The sequence below is a fragment of the Dromaius novaehollandiae genome, chromosome 2 (assembly GCF_036370855.1).
Source record: "Dromaius novaehollandiae isolate bDroNov1 chromosome 2, bDroNov1.hap1, whole genome shotgun sequence".
Taxonomy (NCBI): domain Eukaryota; kingdom Metazoa; phylum Chordata; class Aves; order Casuariiformes; family Dromaiidae; genus Dromaius; species Dromaius novaehollandiae.
The window spans coordinates 119,834,492-119,855,324 of record NC_088099.1 but is presented as its reverse complement, the minus strand read 5'-3'; the positions used below and the strand labels follow the sequence as shown (position 1 = coordinate 119,855,324).

Genomic DNA, 20,833 nt, shown 5'->3' with positions numbered 1-20,833 from the left:
AGGTCCTAAATAGTCAGTGTTCCCAAGTTCTGCTCATACAAAAAGTTCAAGCAGAAAAACACAGCCTGACTTCTATTAAATTCATGGCTGTCCTCCTCATGTATATACTAAGGATATTGTACCAAAGGCCATGCTTTTCTCTTCAAAGTATTTTAATAGTCAGTTCAGCTCAAAGGAAGTATCACCTTGTTGCCAGAGAGGACAACAGGATATATAGTTCATTCAGTTTCTGTTTTTATATTTTCTCGTAATGATTGATAACCACTGGATCTTAGCTGAGCTCATTTATAATGCTCTATATCTGCAGAAAGTTCACTAGCTTTGTTCTTGAGCTGGCCTTCTAATTTCTGCTGTTCAGAGGTGATATCAATCCAAGTTTTCCCAAAAGAAGCAAGGGTTTTTAACAAACTATTCAATCTGCAAAATTCCTATTTCAATTAAAAAAAATCTCAAGTATAAGACTTCTTATTATTATATTTCACACACAACAGCTCTTTACACAGTTTCATATTAATCATTATTAGATTCTCATTTTTAAAATATTAGGAAAAATACCTGTAAGTCTACATCATTCTTTAACAAATAACGTCATTTGAAAACATATCATTTTGCCTCATATTAAATTATTGTGATGTTCAGTTTACTTACTGGTATTGCTTTTCAGCACTCTTTGCATTACATACTTCAGCATGGCCATGGCAAACACATCGACCGCCAATACTGATGTCCTTTATACTGTAGTAATACTATGGAACAAGCACAATAAGCATGTATGGATCTTTCCTTTACTTATATGATGACAGATACCTCAACATCAGAGTTATTTCTACATTGTTAAATCTTGCTTATCAGAATTTTAAAAGCATGACTTTAGAAAACACCAAAGTTAGATGGCCAATGGCCATCTATTGATGTATGCATTTCAGTATCAGTCGCATCAAATCAAAGTCAAGGCACATGGGGCACCTGATAGCAACAGAAGACATCTGCAGGCTTGTGCAGCTCACACTACATTCATTCTGCTGCAGCTGCCCATTCCCAAGCAGCTATACAGCTACCGGTACCCAAGCTCAAAGCTAGTTCAAATCCAGCTTGAGGATGGGGACATAAAATATAGTCAACAGTATCATTTGTGAGAGCTTGGTCTGTTCAACAAACAGGACAAACTGGTGTGGGCAGTGCGGTTTCTGCATTCAGTCAGTCATGATCACTAAGCACTAGAAATAGACTGAGATTATCAAATCAGACAGAATCTGTTGTGACTCACACTGGATTTAAATTTGTGACCTGAAGTTGAAATACTTTGTATCTCATCCTCATGCCTTGCAGGCATCTGGGCAATAGGAGATAAGATTTTAATCACTTTGATTCAATGCAAATATCACCAGTATATGCATTTCAATAGTAACTTCTGCACGCTTTTTGGTAGCTCTGAAGTTATTTCCCTGTCTCCCTAGAGCATCAGCTTAGTGATCCAAGAAAGGGGGCAGCATGGAGAGCTGGCTGTAAATCTTGATCTCTGTGTACCTCCAGAAAAAAGTTAAAGGGGCAGATTTATTTTTAATGCCACTGGAGGATGAAGAGAACAAAGAGAAAATTTTGCAGTTATGTCCCCATCTATGCTCACTCTATTCATAATATAGGCCTCTCAGTGGTCTATACACATTCTCTTTTTTATGTAGGCGGAGCTGGCTGGCACAGAAGAGATGCTTCTCCAAGACTGAGAGATTTTCCTACTAGCTCTCTTTGGCTGCTATAAAGCTACTTTGCCAGAGGCCAGTGAAGAACAGTAGGTAGGATATAAGGACTAGGAAATACAGTCTGTATTATTTTTTGTCTTCTGAACTATCTCTATGTAAACATACATGTTAATTTCTAATTATGCTTACTGTTTCCACACTATAAACAAAACCTATGCTTTCAGTGTTTTCAGCATAGCTAGAAATGATCATTTTGACTCTCTCCAGCATACTTGGCAGTATTTGCTCTAGAATATGAGTCCTCCCAACGCAGTCTCGTCTATTACAGCTTTGTAGAACCATGCTAATACTACTAATAGTACTACTAATAGTAAATGTACTGTTACAGCTCAGTAATAAGTCACATTAGCAATAGGCCAAAAGTAGTGATAGGCCAAACTGCCACAGTTTAGACATAAAACATATCCTAGATAATTCAGAGTGTCATGAACTCAAACTATTAACAGGGGAAGCCAGGCAGTTACTTGGACAGGAGAACAGATGGGTCTGGTTTTCAGTTGTTTCCATAATAAGTTTAACACAAAGACTCTCCTTCAGAATATTAACCTTTTCCTAGACTTCAAAGGTCTCTACAACAAAAATATGTGGTCTCTTTTAATAATTTAATAAAAGACTGGACCTTTTATTCCTCTATGCTACATCCCATGGCCACAATAACATGAAAAGTTCCTTACGCTAAAGCTACGTTGCTTGCCAAGTAACCTAAGTTCTCCATTTACATCTGCCTGTAAGCAACATCTTAAAATGCACTTAAGACAAAAAAGGTATTTAATGGGAGTGCTATCAAGTAACTGGAATAGTTTCATGATTTTTTTATACAGAAACCCACATATATTTGTGCAGTGCCTCAGCCCAGCATTTCCTCCAATTGTTACTGAATCTTCATTTTAAATATAACAGATTAAAAATAACAATACAATATGAAGTCTGGAATCGGTTTAGTATATGAAATTCTGTGCAGTGTTCCCTTGAGGGGTCTGAGTTTCCTTATATTTTCCCACTGAATGGGAGTGGGATTTTGTCTTTCAAGTTCTTGAATTGCCCAAAATCCACAGGAAAACCCTATGCATCTCAAATGATTTGTGGTCAGATAGCACCTTTCCAGTATGCCCTTTGATTCCTTGTTCCCTCAGAAACTCAGGTACAATTTCTGAAAATCTTTCTTCTAATAGATAAGATAGAGCAGTGTAAAATAAAGCTGACAAGGTCTAAATTAACTTATACAGAGCTGAGGAGCAAGATAATTTCCATGATGCGCCCAACTCCCTTCAATATTCATAAATGGTTTGTTAGCTTGGAAAAAAGAGAGTTTGTTACAAAATCATTACTTGCTCTTCAAACCCTGCTGCCCCAATAACCTTCTCATCACAAGCAGACGTGGAGAAAACATGGGGATTTAAAGGTGGGTCACAGTACATTTTGATTGTTATGATGTTTGCAAACTAAAGAAGTTCAGTTTATTTTATGCTCTCTGAGATGCTGAACACAATTGTTGAATCTATCCCTGTGAAAAGAGTACTTACCCTGCGGGTTACAGTGGGGTCCCGTTGAGCTTTTGATATCAAGTGTCCAAGAAGTGTATTGGTTCTGAGAAAATGAAGGCGAATGTTTGTTGCTTTTGTGAATTCTCTCAGACTAGGGGAGTAAGTGAAGTTTTTTGCTCCTGGGCGGCCATTTACCAAGGATACCACAATCTAACAAAAGAGTAAACATATGTTTGTTAAAATGTATCGGCTGCAAGTATCAGCAGTGGGCACAGAGCCAGAAGTTTGACTACTAAAAGAATCCAAAAATGTGCTATTGCTTCTGAGTATATCTGCAGTAACAATTACACTTTCCATACTGAAACCAGGACATCAGTAAAAACAGTGTCATTAGTCTTGAAGCTTGCTGAATTCTCATTACCTATGTTACACATCCAAAACCGAGTGCCTCTATCTGTTTTGAAAAGAGTGGGTAGGATGCACAAAAAATACACACCTTTTAGTTAGTAATAACAATAGTAATAGTCAATAGCAACACTAAAAGCTGATCATGTCAATGGGAGTTTTGCTTGAGTAAAAACATCAGATTTTGGCTCTTTCCCAAAGCAGGTTTATTTTTGGGTTGAGGCACAAACATTCCTGGAGAATGTTATTGTTACCAGGTCCAGTGCCTGGGAGCCTATTAATGGTCTTCTGGAAGAAAGTACACAGTGTTACTTTAGAAAATCCCTTCACATGAAAGCAGGCTTATCTGACATTCAAAACAAGTGCTGCAGTACTTTTTATTTTTTAAAGAAATTGATGTCTGCAGTCTAGCAATCATGAGTTTGTTAAATTAACAATCCAGTATGCATGTACACAAGTGATTAAGGGACTTTCATTTACTTATAACTGATGAGATAATAGATTTTTATTTCCAGATAGCTTGTATAATCTGTAAGCATGTAACAATGGATTGGTGACATCTAATTACAGTACAATTCCTTTAGGAAAAGTGATATAGCATGTAATAGGGGATTACACCAGCAACATTCTCCTACAGAAATTGTTCTTAAAAACATATTAGGACAATTTTACAGAAATGTTAGTAGACAATTTCTACTTTAATTTTAAATTAGAACTCAGAATCTGAATCCTCAAAACTCTGAGGAACTCTGAAGGAGTTCAGCTCTGGATTCTAATTTCATCAGAAGTAAAAAGAGAATGACACCAAGAGTGAGCAGTATGGCCACTAGTTTAACATTTGTTCAAACAACTTAAGTCAAGCTTCTGCCTAGGAAGGAATAACAGCTAAAATCAGAGAAGCACTTTTCCAAACATATGTATTACATTATAAACAAGTATCATTTTTAATGTATTTTCTTACAGTTACTTATTCTTGAATGGTAGATATCTGTTTCCATACCCTTTACTCCTAAGAGGAATTCTTATGCAATAGGTTATATTATGTACATTGGGACTATTCAGAAAATGTGGTCAGCAGGTTCAAATGCACATGTCTAAAGTAAGGTATATAAATCATAACAAAAAATATACACAGGTGACTCTGAGAATTCCCCACTCTCACAGGGAATGGTAAAAGTTGGGAGGAGTCTGTTCACCCATAAAAAATCTTACTGCATACTTCAGTGCCTGGTTATTGATTTATTAAAGTAGTTTCAGTCAATCATAACTGAAAATTTATTTCATGTTTTAGGTTTTTATTTAAAGAGCAAACTTCTAAAACTAATGCTGTTTACTTCCAACATCCCACATTAATTTTCTAAAAGCACTTACCTCTCCATTTTCAAGAGGCACAATGCGAGAATACTCTGTAGTGCAAATGACATCATTGTCCCTCCTCACAGGAACATTAGCTTCCTTTCCGAAACATTCCAAACAATCTGCTTTGGAGTCTAGTCAAGTGAGATTGAAATTATTTTTATATATGAAAATATACATTATTGTTCTAACTTAAATTAACAAAGAAATGCCACATGTGCTTTCAAGTAAATTCTCTCCCTTTATTGAATGATAGCAGTGACTGCTTCACTCAGTGCAGGAATACACAAATATTAGTACAGAAAAATTGAATTTACTAACAACAAACTATTTTCTTTTCATTTCTCATTCCAAGTGATGCCTGACAAGGCACTGCACCATCTTTCCCTTATTATCACAAAAAAAACCCCACATGTATTCCAAGGTGCCTTGCTTGTATATCACTTCGATTTTTGTAAATAACCTTGGGGTTCATTGGGATGAATAACATTGCAATTCCGATATACTAAAAGAACAAAAACAAAACAAAAAAAAACCCAACAGATGAAAAATTTTTGCAAAATATGTCAAAATACCATGCTCATTTTCAGTTACACTCTTGTCATTAATTTATTGCAGATAACTAAGACAGGTAGGAGAAATATACTTGACATTAGCTATCTTCACTACAGTTGAAATCTTCAGTGAGACTTATGGGCTGATTCTTCTGCTACTGGTGCAAATAATTAAAGAATCTCTCTATAAAAGAGCAGTAACACAAGAGTTGATACTCACGAGCAAAATATTGCCAGGGAGTGTAACTTCTTCCAAAATCCACTGATCTTTCTAAGATCCAGAGATCTGGGCGAGGAGAATTTGCAAACTTGATAAGGATGTAGGCAACATGGAAGAGCTGGTAACAAAATATATATTAATATTATCAAGAACTTGTTGAGTTTTGTAAAATCACTGCAATAGTAAAATTGATTTCAGTGAACACCTTTTCTTTGTGGACATTAAGAAGGTTATCTTCTACAGTTTCATTCCCATTAAAATAATAGGCCAGATTCTCTGCTGGTAGCCTCTGGGCAGCTGCATCAACCTATCTCGCCTAGCAATATGCTTGAATACATTAAGAAAGCCGCAATACAATTATGTTAAATGCCATCTCTTACATTTCAGAATAGTTCCATCTTGCATTTGATAGTAAACTGAGACACTTGTTCTCTCACTACAAGAATGCTTCTAGATAATTGGCTACCTGAAAGATCTTCCAAGTAACAGAAGCAGGTCTCCCCAGAGCTCTGTTTTTATCAAATAACTCAGGAGAGATTCTTACGACTGGTAATTCATTTATTGGCTGAAACAGCGCAAAAAGCTTCATCAGATTCAAGGTTCCCAAGGCCAAGAGTTGTATTCATCTTCTTTAATCGCTCACTGTGTATCATTGTGATAGACCATGGCCACAGTAAGCTCCCAAGCACCAGAGCAAAAATGGATTTTCTAAGAAAAGAAATCTTATTTTGAGCATCTTGGGATACAAAAATGTGGTCATCAGCTAATCTAAGGTCATAAAAATCTGCACAGTAAAATTATTTCTACATAAAAGGCTGACAGACTGCAGCTATACTAATTGATTCTAAGGGTCATTTAAAACTTAAACAGCCATGACACTGATATGAGGTGTCAATAAAAGCGATTAGGTATTGAGGGATTGTTAATATCAAAGTGCAGCCTCACTGGAATTTCTTACTCAACAACATAAATTCAATTCTTCTGTGTGCAAAAGATTCTTACGTTGGCAGAGGAGGCAGGGATTTACTAGTCCATGCTCTGTCAAATAACTTGCTGTCAGAGCCCTCACACCAAATACATCTGCACAGTTTATCTTTGTTAAAACATCACAAATGTCATACCCTGGAAGCTAATATCTTCCATAGACTATTTAACTCCAAATCACAGATCTGTACAAGTCTCCATCCACAAACTGGGAACAAGAGCTGTTGCCATGCCTGGCCCATTCACCTGCCAACTAGGGCCAACTCAACTGCTCTCATACCAACAGGGGCCACCAACAGCCAGATGCAAACAGCAAGTAGAATGGACATCTGCAAATCTTCATCCCTAATCAGTACTGCATTTGCTGATCACGTGGCTACAAGCATAGCATGATCATACGGCTACCTGCAGACTAAATCTTCACATATTCATCTTCTGAACTTTGACAGAATGGTTCTGTCAAAAGCATTCAAAAAAGAAGGTAAAACCTTCTTACAGAGAAATGGGAGGAATTCTGGGACACCATGGAGCATGTTATCATGACAATACCCCACTTCTTGGCAGAAGAAACAGCTTTTTCACTGTGCTTTCATTTAATGCAGTGTGTACATCTACTATCCAGGACCAGACCTACACACACCAGCCACCACTGCAGTAGGTGTTGCACCCTGAAAGCTAATTCAGAAGCTGTTGATTTGCTGAATGTTGCTGAGCTAGGTCAGTGGAAGAGGCAACTGAAAAAAACCCCACCCCTTTCATCTGCCTCTTAGTAAGTACTGGAATTACCCTGCCTACTTAATACAGCCTGACAACCACCAGACTTCACCTCCTGTGATACTGAATTAGCTAGCTATGCAGTCAGAAAGCACCTACGTATGGGAAATGACTTACTAGATGACAGTATCAAGCAAAATAAATGGCAGATACTCTGTTGACAGAACTATTCTTTTCCCCAGAACTACACACAATGACTGCACAGATAGAATAATGTCCTTAAATTACTGACTGAAAGCCCCTAAACTGACTGTCAGAAGAGCCAAATAGCTAAACAGTTTGGGGACTTTATGCCAGATTTGCTGTTATTGAGTTTCTGATACTCTACCTAAGTAATTTCCACTACTTTACTGGGCACTTTCAGAGAATGGATACTGGCCATGTGGACCTTACATGTCATCCAGTATGGGCATTCAGTGTGAAGTCTGGTATCTTCACAGGGAAGGGTAACAGTTCTGAAATTCCTAAAACATTTTTTTCCATGTTCTTGCTTTTGGCCAGCTGAATCTCTCAAAGAGCATTGCCATGTCAAAACCAGGTTCCCACTGGGCAGGCAACTACCCATCCATTAATGTTTTTGCTTCCCCTGAGTTTTAAGGTCTTGGGGAGTTCCATCCTTATATGCATACGAACAAGGGTGGATAACACTCTATGTGTTGATCAAGCCAGATCTTATCCAGCCAAGTGGTTTAGAAAGCTCAACGGGAAACAGAAGAGGTGTACAGAAAAGGCAGACTACTTTTTCCACAACTTCATTGCTGGCAGTCACATTGTTGAAGCAACAATAATCTTCCACCTACTCGCCAAAAAAGCAGATGACATCTGCTTCAGCCTGTCATATAGTTATTACATTTTTCTACTTATATGCTACTGAGAGCGCTGACACTGCTAGTTTGGCCTCGTACAGTAACAAGTGATACCTTCTCATAAGCATGTGCAAAATAGTAGCAGTGAATTACATTTCCACAGTGCTTCCGCACTGCTGAAGAATTGAAATATAAGACATGCTCAGTTATACATCAGTGTCACCCTGACTATAACCTTTCATATATATTTAAAGAAAACAGCGGCCAAAGTGAAGGCACAAAACAATCTTCTATGTAACTTAGATGACTCGGCATGTAGTGCGCTTCAAACAGCTGCATGCCACATCTGCTATTCAAATGTGGAATTTGCTTAACCCCATGACTACTCAATGCATGTGAAGTTGAACTAGTGTCCAGCATGTGCATTATATCAGGAACCTTGCAACATATTCTTCCACCAGGCCTGTCAGTGCTTAAAGAACAGCCTCACAGCACCACACTTTGCATACTTCCATGCAAATCACAAAATGGAAAAGCAAAATTATGGCAATTTCAAACTACTGTTGCATATGGAAAGCTTCAATTGACATTAGCTCACCTCTGAAGATGCTGGCATAGCCTGAAATACTGCTCAGAACAGGTTTGTACAATCACATTGGAAAAGGAGAAAAGGGATAGGTTTTCATAAAAAGTAAATTAGCAATAGCTGATGATAATCCTTCACTAAAACTTAAGTCACCAACCTGTCCTGATTCTGACTTCACATAGTGAACCAACCACAGAGTTGGTTCTGACCTGGACCAAGGATGCATAACAGCACGTGAACGTCCAAATGGCAACTGTAGTTGAATGCGGTCCAAGTTGATGAATGGTCTCTGTCTAGATTTGATGAGGCAATGAAGGAAGAAAAATAATCCTTGAGTTATCAAATAAATCCCAGCTAAAGATAGAACAGTAACCTTTCTGATGTGAGACCTAGAACAGCAACTGATATTTCCGAAGTGCTTTTTTTTTGAAAGTTAATTTTAATCACATATTCTAAGCTGACATTTCACTAGTTTAAACCTTGATCCCATTCCATTGACAGAAATAAGGCATATAGTGAAAAAAGGCATAACAAACTCACAGTACAGTGAGTTTATTCTCTTATTCTTTTTCTTCAACAATCAGTCATTAAGTTTCATAAAAAAGAAAATGCATTTCTTCATATTTTAAAAATTGTTTTGTTTGGTTACTTTTCAATTAAGTTTCCTTCACTACAGGAAAGCACCATTTTTCAAAGGAAGTGTTGAAAATGTAACAAGGCATTAAAAGTAACTGCTCTTTTGATGCAATTATCAAGTTATTCGTTGTCTCTGTAAAAAATTTTTAAAAATCTGAAATATGATTCGATCAAAATTCTTACAGTTTTCTCATATGAATAAAGAATTAAGTTTAAAAATAGAAACATCGTTTGTTTCTGATAATAGAAACTATCTGCTCTGGAAATGCATACTTGAAAGAGCATATATAGACATATAAATTTCCCAGTACCACATCCTGTTGTAATCTAGCAGCATTGATCAAATCTGATGCATTGTCAACAACCAAAATTTTAACCACTTCCATATTTATGTTACTTTTCCTGTTCATTCGAGTTCATTCAGATTGGAAATGTTCTTGCAGGCAGTGGCCTTGAAGGATCATAAATATCCAAACAAAATTAAAAAAAATCATCCAATACAATGAGTAAAACATCTTCTTCATCTGAGAACTCAAATGATAATTAATTGTTGTGAATTACCAATATTACACTGTAAAGACAGAAAATTTCTATAAAAACTCTTACAGATTAATTAAAGACTCTCTTAGAAGAACTCGTTCAAATTGAATAGGAATCACTGCATCATTATTGTTAATAAATGCTTTATCTAAAAGAATGCACACTTATTTTAACTCAGTAGAAAGAAAACTTCCTGCAATGCATTGCATCCTCATGAGTATTATAAAAATTATAATAAGTTCCATTAAAAATCTTTTCTCCATTTGCTCCTTAAAACTTTACACAACTCTTTAAATAGAGGAATTTCTAAGATCTGCTTCAACTCTGAAATACACTTGCAAATGGAAGAAAGTTAGATGTGTATACTCAAAAGTGTATCATATTTTTGTCCATCCTACCACCATAAACCCAACGCAGAATACTAGAATAATGAAATTACTGTCCATTAAATGCTGAACATAAACAGCTACACAACAAAAATGCAATATGTTCCAAACAATCATTATGCGGTACATGTAGGAAAGGATTAATAGTTGTTCTCCCTTCTTGGTTCATGAAGAATAAAAATTTCTGGAGTGTTGTAATAACAAGAACAAAACTAAAGTCATGCAGACTTTAGTCTGGTAGACAAGCTATCTACCAGACAATCTACAGGTTTCAAGATGTATTTAAAGAGTTACCACAATGATCTCTCTTCATGTAAACCTACTTTTAAAAGCACAAAGAACAGCTGTTTTCAGCAGGATGGATATTTCCCATGCAGGACAACATCTTCTCAAACTCTGTTAGCAGACACACTTATACTAGCAAAACTTCCCTCAACATAATTGTTCTTGTAAGCTTCTTACTGACATCATCTTGAATGATGCCACTATGTTTGGCATCGCATACCATCCAGAAGACAGCGAGGTTCCTGTGCTGAAGAACATCTGTCAAAGATGTCCTTTATTAGCAGACATGTGACCTTACTACACTTGCAGCATAAAGTAACGAAGAAACTGAGAAAGGGGCAGAAGTCTGATGACCATTCGGTACATAAGCTAAACTTCTTAGAGTTTAGAGGACCAGTGCAGGAGTGGGACTTCAAGGAAGTGAGACTTATTCTTAGCTCACAAAAAAGAGCTATTAAAGTGTTTATGCACCTACTCCAGAACTCACCTTAGTGCCACTGATACCACTCTCTCATGAGCTTCTTAGCTTACAATAGGGTAGGCGTGCGCATGCCCATAAGTTTCTCACTGTAATGAAGCCTTGAAGACTTAAGCACGGCACTTATTTTTGTCAGAGATCAGGTCAAGAAAATAACTAACTATTCAAATGAAATAGAAGTCCCACATGTTTTGGTTAAAGTGTTTGAAAGGCTTTTCAAAAGGTTGAAAGGTTTTGATTTGAAAGGTCATGGTGATCACGAAAGGTGCCTGAGGACTGGAAGAAAACAAATGTCACTCCCACCTTCAAAAGGAGCAAGAAGGAGGACCCAGGGAGCTATAGAACAGTCAGCCTCACCTTGATCCCTAGGAAGGTGATGGAGCAGCTAATTCTGGAAACTGTTTCCAGGCACATGAACAACAAGAAGGGGATCAGGAGTAGTCAGCATGGATTCACATGCTTAACCAACTTAATAGCCTTCTACAATTAAATGATTTGCTTGGTAGATGAGTGGAGAGCAGTGGATGTTGTCTACCATGACTTCAGTAAAGCTTTTGACACTGTCTTCCGTAACATCCTCATAGGCAAGCTGATGAAGTATGGGCTAGACAAGCAGACAGTGAGGTGGAATAAAAACTGGCTGAAGAGCCAAGCTCAGAGGGTTGTGATCAGTGGCACGAATTCTAATTAGAGGCCAGTAACTAGCAGTGTACCCAGGGGTCAATACTGGGTCCAGTACTGTTTAATATCTTCATTAATCACCTGCATGATAGGACAGAGTGTATCCTCCACAAGTCTGCAGATGATACACAGCTGAGAGGAGTGGCTAATACGCCAGAGACTTGTGCTACCGTTCAGAGGGACCTCAACAAGCTAAAGAAATCAACAGAGAGAAACCTCAAGAAGTTCAATAAAGGGAAATGCAGAGTCCTGCACCTAGAGAGGAATAACCCCAGGCACTAATACATGCTGGGGCTGATCTGCTGGAAAACAGCTATGCAGAGAAGAACCTGGGGGTTCTGGTGGACAACAAGTTGACCATGAGCCAGCAATCTGCCCCTGTGGCTAAGGAGGCCAATGATTAAGTTGAGGGAGGTGATCTTCCCCTCTACTCAGCACTGGTGAGGCCGCATCTGGAGTACTGTGTCCAATTCTGGGCTCCCCAGTACGAGAGAGACATAGAGCTACTGGAGCGAGTCCGGTGAAGGGCTACTGAGATGATTAAGGGACTGGAGCATCTGTCATATGAGGAAAGGCTGAGAGAGCTGGGACCGTTCAGCCTGCAGAAGAGAAGACTGAGGGGGGGATCTTATCAATGTGTATAAATATCTGACAGGAGGGCGTAAAAAAGACAGAGCCAGACTCTTTTCAGTGGTGCCCAGTGATGGGATAACAGGCAACAGGCACAAACTGAAACACGGGAAGTTCTGCCTGAACATGAGGAAAAACTTCTTTACTGTGAGGGTGACTGAGCAGTGGAACAGGTTGTCCAGAGAGGTTGTGGAGTCTCCACCCTTGGAGATATTCAGAAGCCATCTTGACAGGGTCCTGTGCAACGTGCTTTAGGTGACCCTGCTTGAGCAGGGGGGTTGGACTAGATGATCTCCAAAGGTCCCTTCCAGCCTCAGCCATTCTGTGGTTCTGTGATTTCTTGTGGTTTCAAGGAAGACCAGGGGAGGACCTCCCCTCTTCAGCAGCCTCTCAGTGGGACTTGAGGGTAGCCACACTTACCCAGAGACTTAATAATCACTCCTGACAATCAGTATTTGGCAATCTCCAACAATGAATTCTGCAGAAAAAAATGTAATATAAAAAACGCCAACTAGAGAGAGATGAATTGGAGGTTTTGAACTTACTAGTCACAATTCTGGGTAACTGGAAAAGTAGCTACTGCAGACGTGCAGAGAAAAGCCCACACGGGTAATATGTGAGACACGTTAGACCTACTGAACGTGTTCCAAACAGTTTGCCCACATATATATATAACAATGCTAACACCACATAACACATTTGTGGAGACACAGGGCACACCATACAGAAGTCATTCTTTGCATGCCAGCTTCACAGTCTGGGGCACAGAAGCCACCAATAACCACAGGACTTCCAAAATTGTTCACCTAGCACTGTATGTGCAGTATTCATATCACTTGTTCATTTAACTAGCCACTGATGCTAAAAAGCTACAATTTTACTTAGTTAGGTAAGTCAGTCCCTGTGACTATGCCTCATTGACATATTTGGAGACGTTGAGTCCTTTTTCTATCCCAGTTGATGTACAGGACCAGAAGGGAGAAGTTCTCCACGATTCATGGCCAGTATTCTGGAAGGAACACTTTCAGAAGTGAAAGGGCAGTCCATTGTCCAGGTTCAATCAGTCCTAGTCTTTTTGCCAAGACTGCACGCAAGTACATCAGTGTCAGTTATAATCTTGAAATTTCTCACGCAATCACATTTCCCCTGGGAACTGGTTGAAGACCATCTTAATGCTTATAACTATTTCTTACATATGGCCTATTTCTTCCCAGAACACTGAAGCTATTCATACGGGAAAGGACTTGTAGGATTCAGACCTAAGTTGTGCAGGAGATAAACATCCTTTCATGAAGGCTACAGTCCAAAGTAAAAAGAACACAGTAGCACTGTCAGCACTGAAAGGAAACATAGGGAAGTGTGCAGGGTTGAAAGGCATCAGAAAGGTTCTGCTTTTACTATATTGAGTTTAAGTTGAAAGTGAGGTACTTGACAACATACCATAGAATTAATGTATTATGTAGGACTATGTCAGAGCCCTGAGTGCACTAATAGACTTTAAAGGCCCTGACTAGCCCCATCTGGGGCCTCCACCCACACCCCACTACTGCCCATAGGCGCAGAAGTTCTATTTAAGCTCAGCCCTGGATGTGCAGCCCCCACATGAGTTATGTTCAACGGGTGGTAGTCTGCAGCTCAGCCACAGCCGTGCCTGTGCCCCAGACCCTGCTGATGCAGACCCCAGACTTCCCACTAGGGCTGACTTCCCACTTGATCTCATCCCTGCCTCATCACTAGGGACCTGCCCAATGATCACTGGACTTGACCCTGACCTGTGGAATAATTTTCTGGCACGACCTTGGAGCTACCTCATCACCACCGACTTGCCAGGTGATCTGGACTCTTGGTGGAAACTGGCTGCAGTCTCTGAGTTTGCCCTGCTCTCCTTGCTTAGGCACTGTAGGACTGGGTCCTGGCTGGCGAGGCCCCTGCCCTGCTGGCCATGTTACTGCCCTTGGCTTCCTGTCCCATAGGGAAACAGCTGGCCATTGCAGCTGCCTGACAGACTGATCATGGGAAGGGAGGTGGGAGATGTACAGACACCGTCTAAAAGACTGTAGTTTAACAGATAAGAGCCAAGAGGGAAGTGAGACGCAGAAGTGAGAGCAAAGGCCTTCCTAAGGGATGCTGAAAAAGAACCAGAGAAAGATAGTGTCAGGAAAGTTGAGGAGAACAAGCCGTATTTTTTTTTTCTGCACACTTTGAGAATAAAATCTCTGAATGCCCAATACACATTTTAAAGCCAATGACCTAGAGCTATTAACGCAAACAAAAGTAAAAATGCAGAGCCACCTAAAAGATCATTTAATTAAAGCTTCAAGAAAATACATCCTATTGCATATATATTAAAGAAAAATATGAGTAAAAAAAGCTGTATTTAGGCTACTTAGCTCAAAATGTGCTGCTGCTATGTGACTGAGACATAAATGGATTGTTCACTACCTGTAGAGCTCTAGACACATTTATCAGACAGCTACTTGATCAGCTGAAGTTGTTAATCTAGTGTTTGCAAGAGTTGGATTCATCTTACTGTGACAGGAGCCAAAATCAACCAACTTCAAAGCATAGTGCTTCATGGTATGATCCCAAGTCGGCTTCTTTTAGAAAGAGGAGGGCTTTTCTCTGATATGAAGTAATATAAAATTCTCTATGATGCTAGCATCCCAATTTTTGGTCACTGCAGGGACAATGTTGGACCTTTCCCAACCCTAAAAGCCCCCTGTTCTCTCCGAAGTGAACCACAGCACTAGAGCAGGGTCAGCAGTACCAGGGAGCCAGCTCCATAGAGGTTCCAAGGAAAAAACATCTCATTTTGGGGGCAATTCTGTAGGGCTGCAGAAGCTTTATTTAGTAGTTCCTGTGGGCTCATTTGTAGAACTTCTGGGTATTATTACAGAGGTTCTGCAATTCCACACTGGACTTGGATCTACTCTCAGTCAGCTGTAATATAAAATCTACAATAGTCAAGCACAATGAATGTAATGACTATTTTGGGAGGCTCAATTCAATGCAGCTTACTGTGATAAATCTACTGCCACTTGACAGTTTCCCCTGAGAAGGGGCCTACAAGACACTTTCTATTTTAGAGAATGATAGTTAAATTAATTGCAACTTCAGACCCCTTTTAGCAAATGATGTCAGATCTTTTGTAAGAGAAGAACAATTGTCTTTAATAACCACAGTTAGCAATAGCTGATTAATAATCTCAACAACAAAATATTCTTTGTTAAGCTATGCACATAAAGGATTGCTATCAAATATAAAAACTAAATTCATAATAAATATCTAATACAAAAGCAACTCAGAAGATTTGCCAAAGTATGAGGGCTTTTTACAAAACATTTACATGCTTTAATCAGCAGGTAACATAGAAGCCTCAAGTCCTCCACAGTGCACACCACTAATCTTCAGTTCATGGTTGAATTTGCCTTCCTTCCTTCCTTTCCACTGTGTGTGTGTGCAGCCTGTGGTGTGAACCTTGATTAACAGTTAATTTAGCTATTTAGCTGTAAAACTTGGTAACATCAAGATCACAATAAAAAGCAAAGGCTAGCTTAATTGCTGAGATTTCCTGCATAAAACCGCACTCGAAACCAGAAGTATTGACCTTGGAATAAAATCACTTTCTTTTTCACTACTTCAGCTTTTTTTATAAAATAAGAACAAAAATGCTTCTCTGTCTCTTTCAAAGTTCATGCATTTATACTCACAAAATACTCAGATTCTACAGGGATAAGCAGCATATTGAAAAAAGCACAGTAAATATATGATCACCATTTCGTAATACAAATATCTGGAGAGATTTCATAACTGTTCTTCATGTTTCTGCTGATCAATGGTATTGCCCAAATAAGGTGCAAGTTTGAAAATGGAAAAGTAAAATCTGAAAATGTTTTCCTAATCGGTAGGCAAGCAAGGACCCCATCTCAAATGCTAGCTGACAGTTTTATCTGTTGAAAGCATTACTTTCGTCACACACTGTATTCTCACTGTAGAGCAGGCTACAGCCAGCAGGCCACAAAGCAATGATTTTCTGGAAGACAATAAGGAGAAGTTTAATGTACTTTGTGCAAATTTTTGCTTGGATTAGAATCCTTGAAATGGTAGATGTTCCTTTGTAATACTGTGAGCAGAACAATCAAAATTAGAAGTGAATGAAGTCAGCACAGTTCATTCCACAGAAGATAAGGTCTATCACAAGCCCTTTTCCTTACACATTCCATGTGTTCTGAAAACTTGAGGACATGTGCGTGTATATCACATGCACATGCACAAAGAAAAAGTTCATTTCTGAAGCAACAAAAAAAATTAAAATAAATGGAAAAAACAACAACATGGAAAACAGCACTATTGCAAGTTGTATGTAATGAAAGCAATATCTGATCACATGCACCAGACATGAAAGATTTTCACAGCATAGCCAGTTTTCTAAGAATTCCTTGACACCAGCACCAAAAAATAAACTAGAAATCAGGTTTCAGTGGCTTTTCTCAACATGTTTCATATCAAGTTGATAATCTGCTACAGAAAACAGTTTCAGAGCCCTTCTCTCATCAATATGGAAATGAGAAAAGAGTGTATACCACTTGTGAGTATATTTATTTCTCTTAGAGAGCAAAGAGACAGAGAGAACTATTTTGGACACCACATTCCATTGTGTGCCTTCAATTTATAATAGTAGCTAATTAAAAATATCACCACACCACCACCACATAAAAACACTGCCATCTATTAGTGCACAAGGTCTCACTGAGTCTTTGAGCACTACACTACTGCCACAAAAGCACAGTGAAGAAACGACACTAAAAGCAGTGTCAGTACTAAAAGCAACAATGAAAACTGTGGACTGTATTTTTCAAAATGTAACAATTAGACATTTAATTTTCATTCATTTTCATGCACTATCATGCTATCCTGAACCTTCACCTTCTGCTTCTGAACACAGAGTTCAGAAAAGTACCTGGGGGAGTATTAATGTAATATCTGTTGAGCATTAAGAAAGCCAAAGATGAGGGCACACCTGCTAAAATTAGGCAATCTAGAGAGTCATGTGAAGGTCAATGAACTTCAGACAGACATTCTGGATTCACAAGTATAAAATATGTTGAAGACTATGTTGGAAAAATCTGGACCAATTAAAGGAATAAGCAAAACTTATTTGATCCAAATATTTTAAACAAGTCAGGAATAGCCACAGCATAAATATGCATGTTATCAGGATGTAGAGATTGCTCCAGGGATCAACATTATAATTATTATTCAGAAGGACTGTGATTGATTAGAAAATGTAACTAAAGTACAGTAGGTCAGAAAGGGAAGCATAGCAGGGCTTTTGCTTTAAGGTTTTTGCTTTTTCTCATATTACAAAGTACAACAAAATGAGCATTTTTCTAGCAGAAATATTTAAGATCCTGGAGGGATTTTGATTTTCAAAACCATTCCTAGTCCTTGTGAACCAGAAACAAATGTGGGTGGGTGTTCTGTTTTAACTCCATTTTAATCAGCTCTCAAACTTTCATCACCGTGCAACTATTTAATTAAATGCTGTCTTCTGAACACTGACAAAAGGCTCCATTGGGACTCCACTCTTTGTCTTAAAGATTTAATAGCAGGAATGCAGCAAATGAAAAGATTTTGACACTGCACTAAGTTCTGCTTCCTCTAATTGTGAATATTTGATGACCAACTTAGTCATTGCTTCTCCGCGTGCAAATGTACTTTATTTTTTGTCAGTTAGTTGCATATTTTGTTTGCAGAAAAAGCTGTTCTGTGTTAAAATAAAGAATAAGACAACTATTCAGTGAGGAAAACTATGTCTTCCTCATCTTTTCAATATTACAGCCTGTGGATCTGCAAGGTATTTAGGCACGCATTTAACTTTAAGCACATTTATTTTTCCCTAGAAACCCAAACTTTCATTTCATCTCACCTAAGTTGAGTGAATTGGACTCTGAAAACATGTCTGTCTCTGCTAACTACTGAGAAAATCTGCATGACAGACTTAGACTAAGCTCTTAATTTTTAGGTCCCTGAAATAAGATAGGGTGAATTGCAGTCTTAATGTTTATTTATTTGCTTGAGTAGACTTACTCTGTCATAGTATTTACTCTCCTTCTTTAATATTAGCATTGTGCATAGGGACTTTTTTAGAACACTCTGTGCACAACAATATGAATTTGGGGTGTCAGAATACAAGGCAAAATGTTAAGAGTGAATCTCAAGTTCAAACAGATCCTGAAGTTAAGAGTTAACTGACTGAACACACAGATGGGATCAAGTCTGTGAAATGAAAAAAAACCCATGAATTCTACTAAACCCTTGTCCATTCACCAACTAAAATTATCCCTTCTTGATCACAAAACCTGCAGTCATCCTGACCTCTTGTCTTGCGTTTTCCTTGTTTCCATGTAACGGAATTTGAAGTCACCTTTCCAAGTGGTATGAGTAAACAAAAAAACATGTCTCCTTCCCAGAAAACCTTTAATAATTAGAAGAATTTCAGTACATATCAGTTGGTCTCCAAGGACTTCTATGAGAAGAGGGCACACAGCCCACATCTTTCTTCCAGAGGAAGAGAGTTCTCTGAAGTTTATTGAACACAGAAAAGTTTAAGTGTCTGTCAGTAGGTCTCCAAAGAAACATACAAATGCACAGTGGAGTCGGTAATTCTGGATGCAACAGCTTCACGGGTGCTACACAAGATTCTGATGATGATATATAAGTGCTGGCCAGAAATATGCTGGACTACACTGCAAGGCAAATTATAGACTTCAGTCTGCAACCTAATCCTACGTCACGTAGAAACCGCAATGGTTGCAAGCAGCTCAGAAGGCAAGGTCTGCTCTACTGGGAGGTGATTGTCTTCCCATGCTACTCAGAGCACCCTGCTCTTTATTCAGCGCCCCTACTCTGTATGCCCAGACAGACAGGCACATTTCTTTGCAATTCACTGGGAAAGAATGACTGAGTAACTCACTTTACAGGAGCACAAAACATCAGGGGATCAACAGCACATTGCACCAGAAAGAGCAACAATAACTCAGAGATAGATCTGATCACTGTGTGCTAGGCTAACGTGGATGCTGTGGCCCAAAGATGAATCAGCATTCACATAGCTTTCCTTTCTTTCATGGTACAGTCGAGAAAAACAATCAAGATGAATGATTGACGTGCCAGTTAATTAATATATGTACAAAAATCACAGCAGTTTAGTTTAACTACTGAAATTCTCCATCTCAATCTTAAGCTGTCTTGCATTTCTGCACTGCTGGTACACTGGAAAGCTTCAAAACCACTACAGAACGAAGATATCGTCTAAATGCGAACCATTCCAGTCATGTGAGGGATGGAGGTATTAACCCCTCATAAAAGAAGAAGTAACCACAGCACCCAGGGAGAAAATGATTTGCACCTGGATCCCCAGCAAAGCAGGAGCCAAGTCTCACAACAAAACTACTTTTTTCCTTAATTATTTCTCCCCTGGCTGTCAATTAACTTGAAAGCCTACTAAAAAAAAAAGAAATCCTGTGCTATATAATCAGTGTCAGTAAACAGTTGCTATTGTCCAAATATATATATATATTGCAGCCCAATATGTATTTATAGCCATATATTTCCAGCTGGTGTGAACTTGCAGGGCATAACTAATTTCACTGGAACAGTGCCCAATTATGGCAGCTGAGAATCTGGCCTTATGACTTAAAAGCTACATTTACAGATACAGAGTCTTTACTGTTAGCCTATCACCTGCAGGAGAAATCTGGGTGTTCATGTTACTAGTCATATTACTAATTCTTACTACAATGTTTTTGCTGTCCCATCCTTTTAGGCTATTCTATCAGTATTTTTCTGTTTCAAGAAACTGTCTTATCTCAGAGATTTTGCTGTATAACACAGAAAACAGAAAGACCCCTGAGGCAAAACCAGACTCCCAACATCAGTCTAAAAACATGTGTATGGGTATGAGACCATGAAATCTCTGTGTACCCATGAAAAAGGAGAATATGAAATGGTAGGAAGAGCCCCCGTTTCAATGGGCCAATCCCCTCTGTAACCTCAAGTTAAGGAATTACAATGCCTGTGTCAAGAAAGCACACAGTCATTGAACCAATGTGATGCCTGTGGCAAGAAATTGCATCATCAAAATTCTTGAGGAAGCTAATCACTTTAGTAAAGTTAAATTAGTAAAAACAGAACACAAACCACATAAAAAAGCATGATATTGGAAGGTAAAATCATCAGTTCAAACATTCCCTCTGCAATTGTAAA

At 38.6% G+C, this 20,833-nt stretch overlaps 1 protein-coding gene across 4 annotated transcripts in view; it reads right to left on the bottom strand.

Annotated features, from left to right (window-relative positions):
• Nucleotides 1-20,833, bottom strand: part of LAMA3 (laminin subunit alpha 3) — a 123,423-nt gene that overhangs the window by 95,287 nt on the left and 7,303 nt on the right. For all 4 annotated transcript variants that reach the window (XM_064507309.1, XM_026122781.2, XM_026122782.2 and 1 more), the window contains exons 3-6: nt 5,780-5,897; nt 5,021-5,139; nt 3,284-3,454; nt 649-746 (exon numbers count right to left, since the gene is read on the bottom strand). In XM_064507309.1, coding sequence (XP_064363379.1) covers nt 649-746; nt 3,284-3,454; nt 5,021-5,139; nt 5,780-5,897 — 506 coding nt within the window. The remainder of the gene's footprint in view (nt 1-648; nt 747-3,283; nt 3,455-5,020; nt 5,140-5,779; nt 5,898-20,833) is intronic.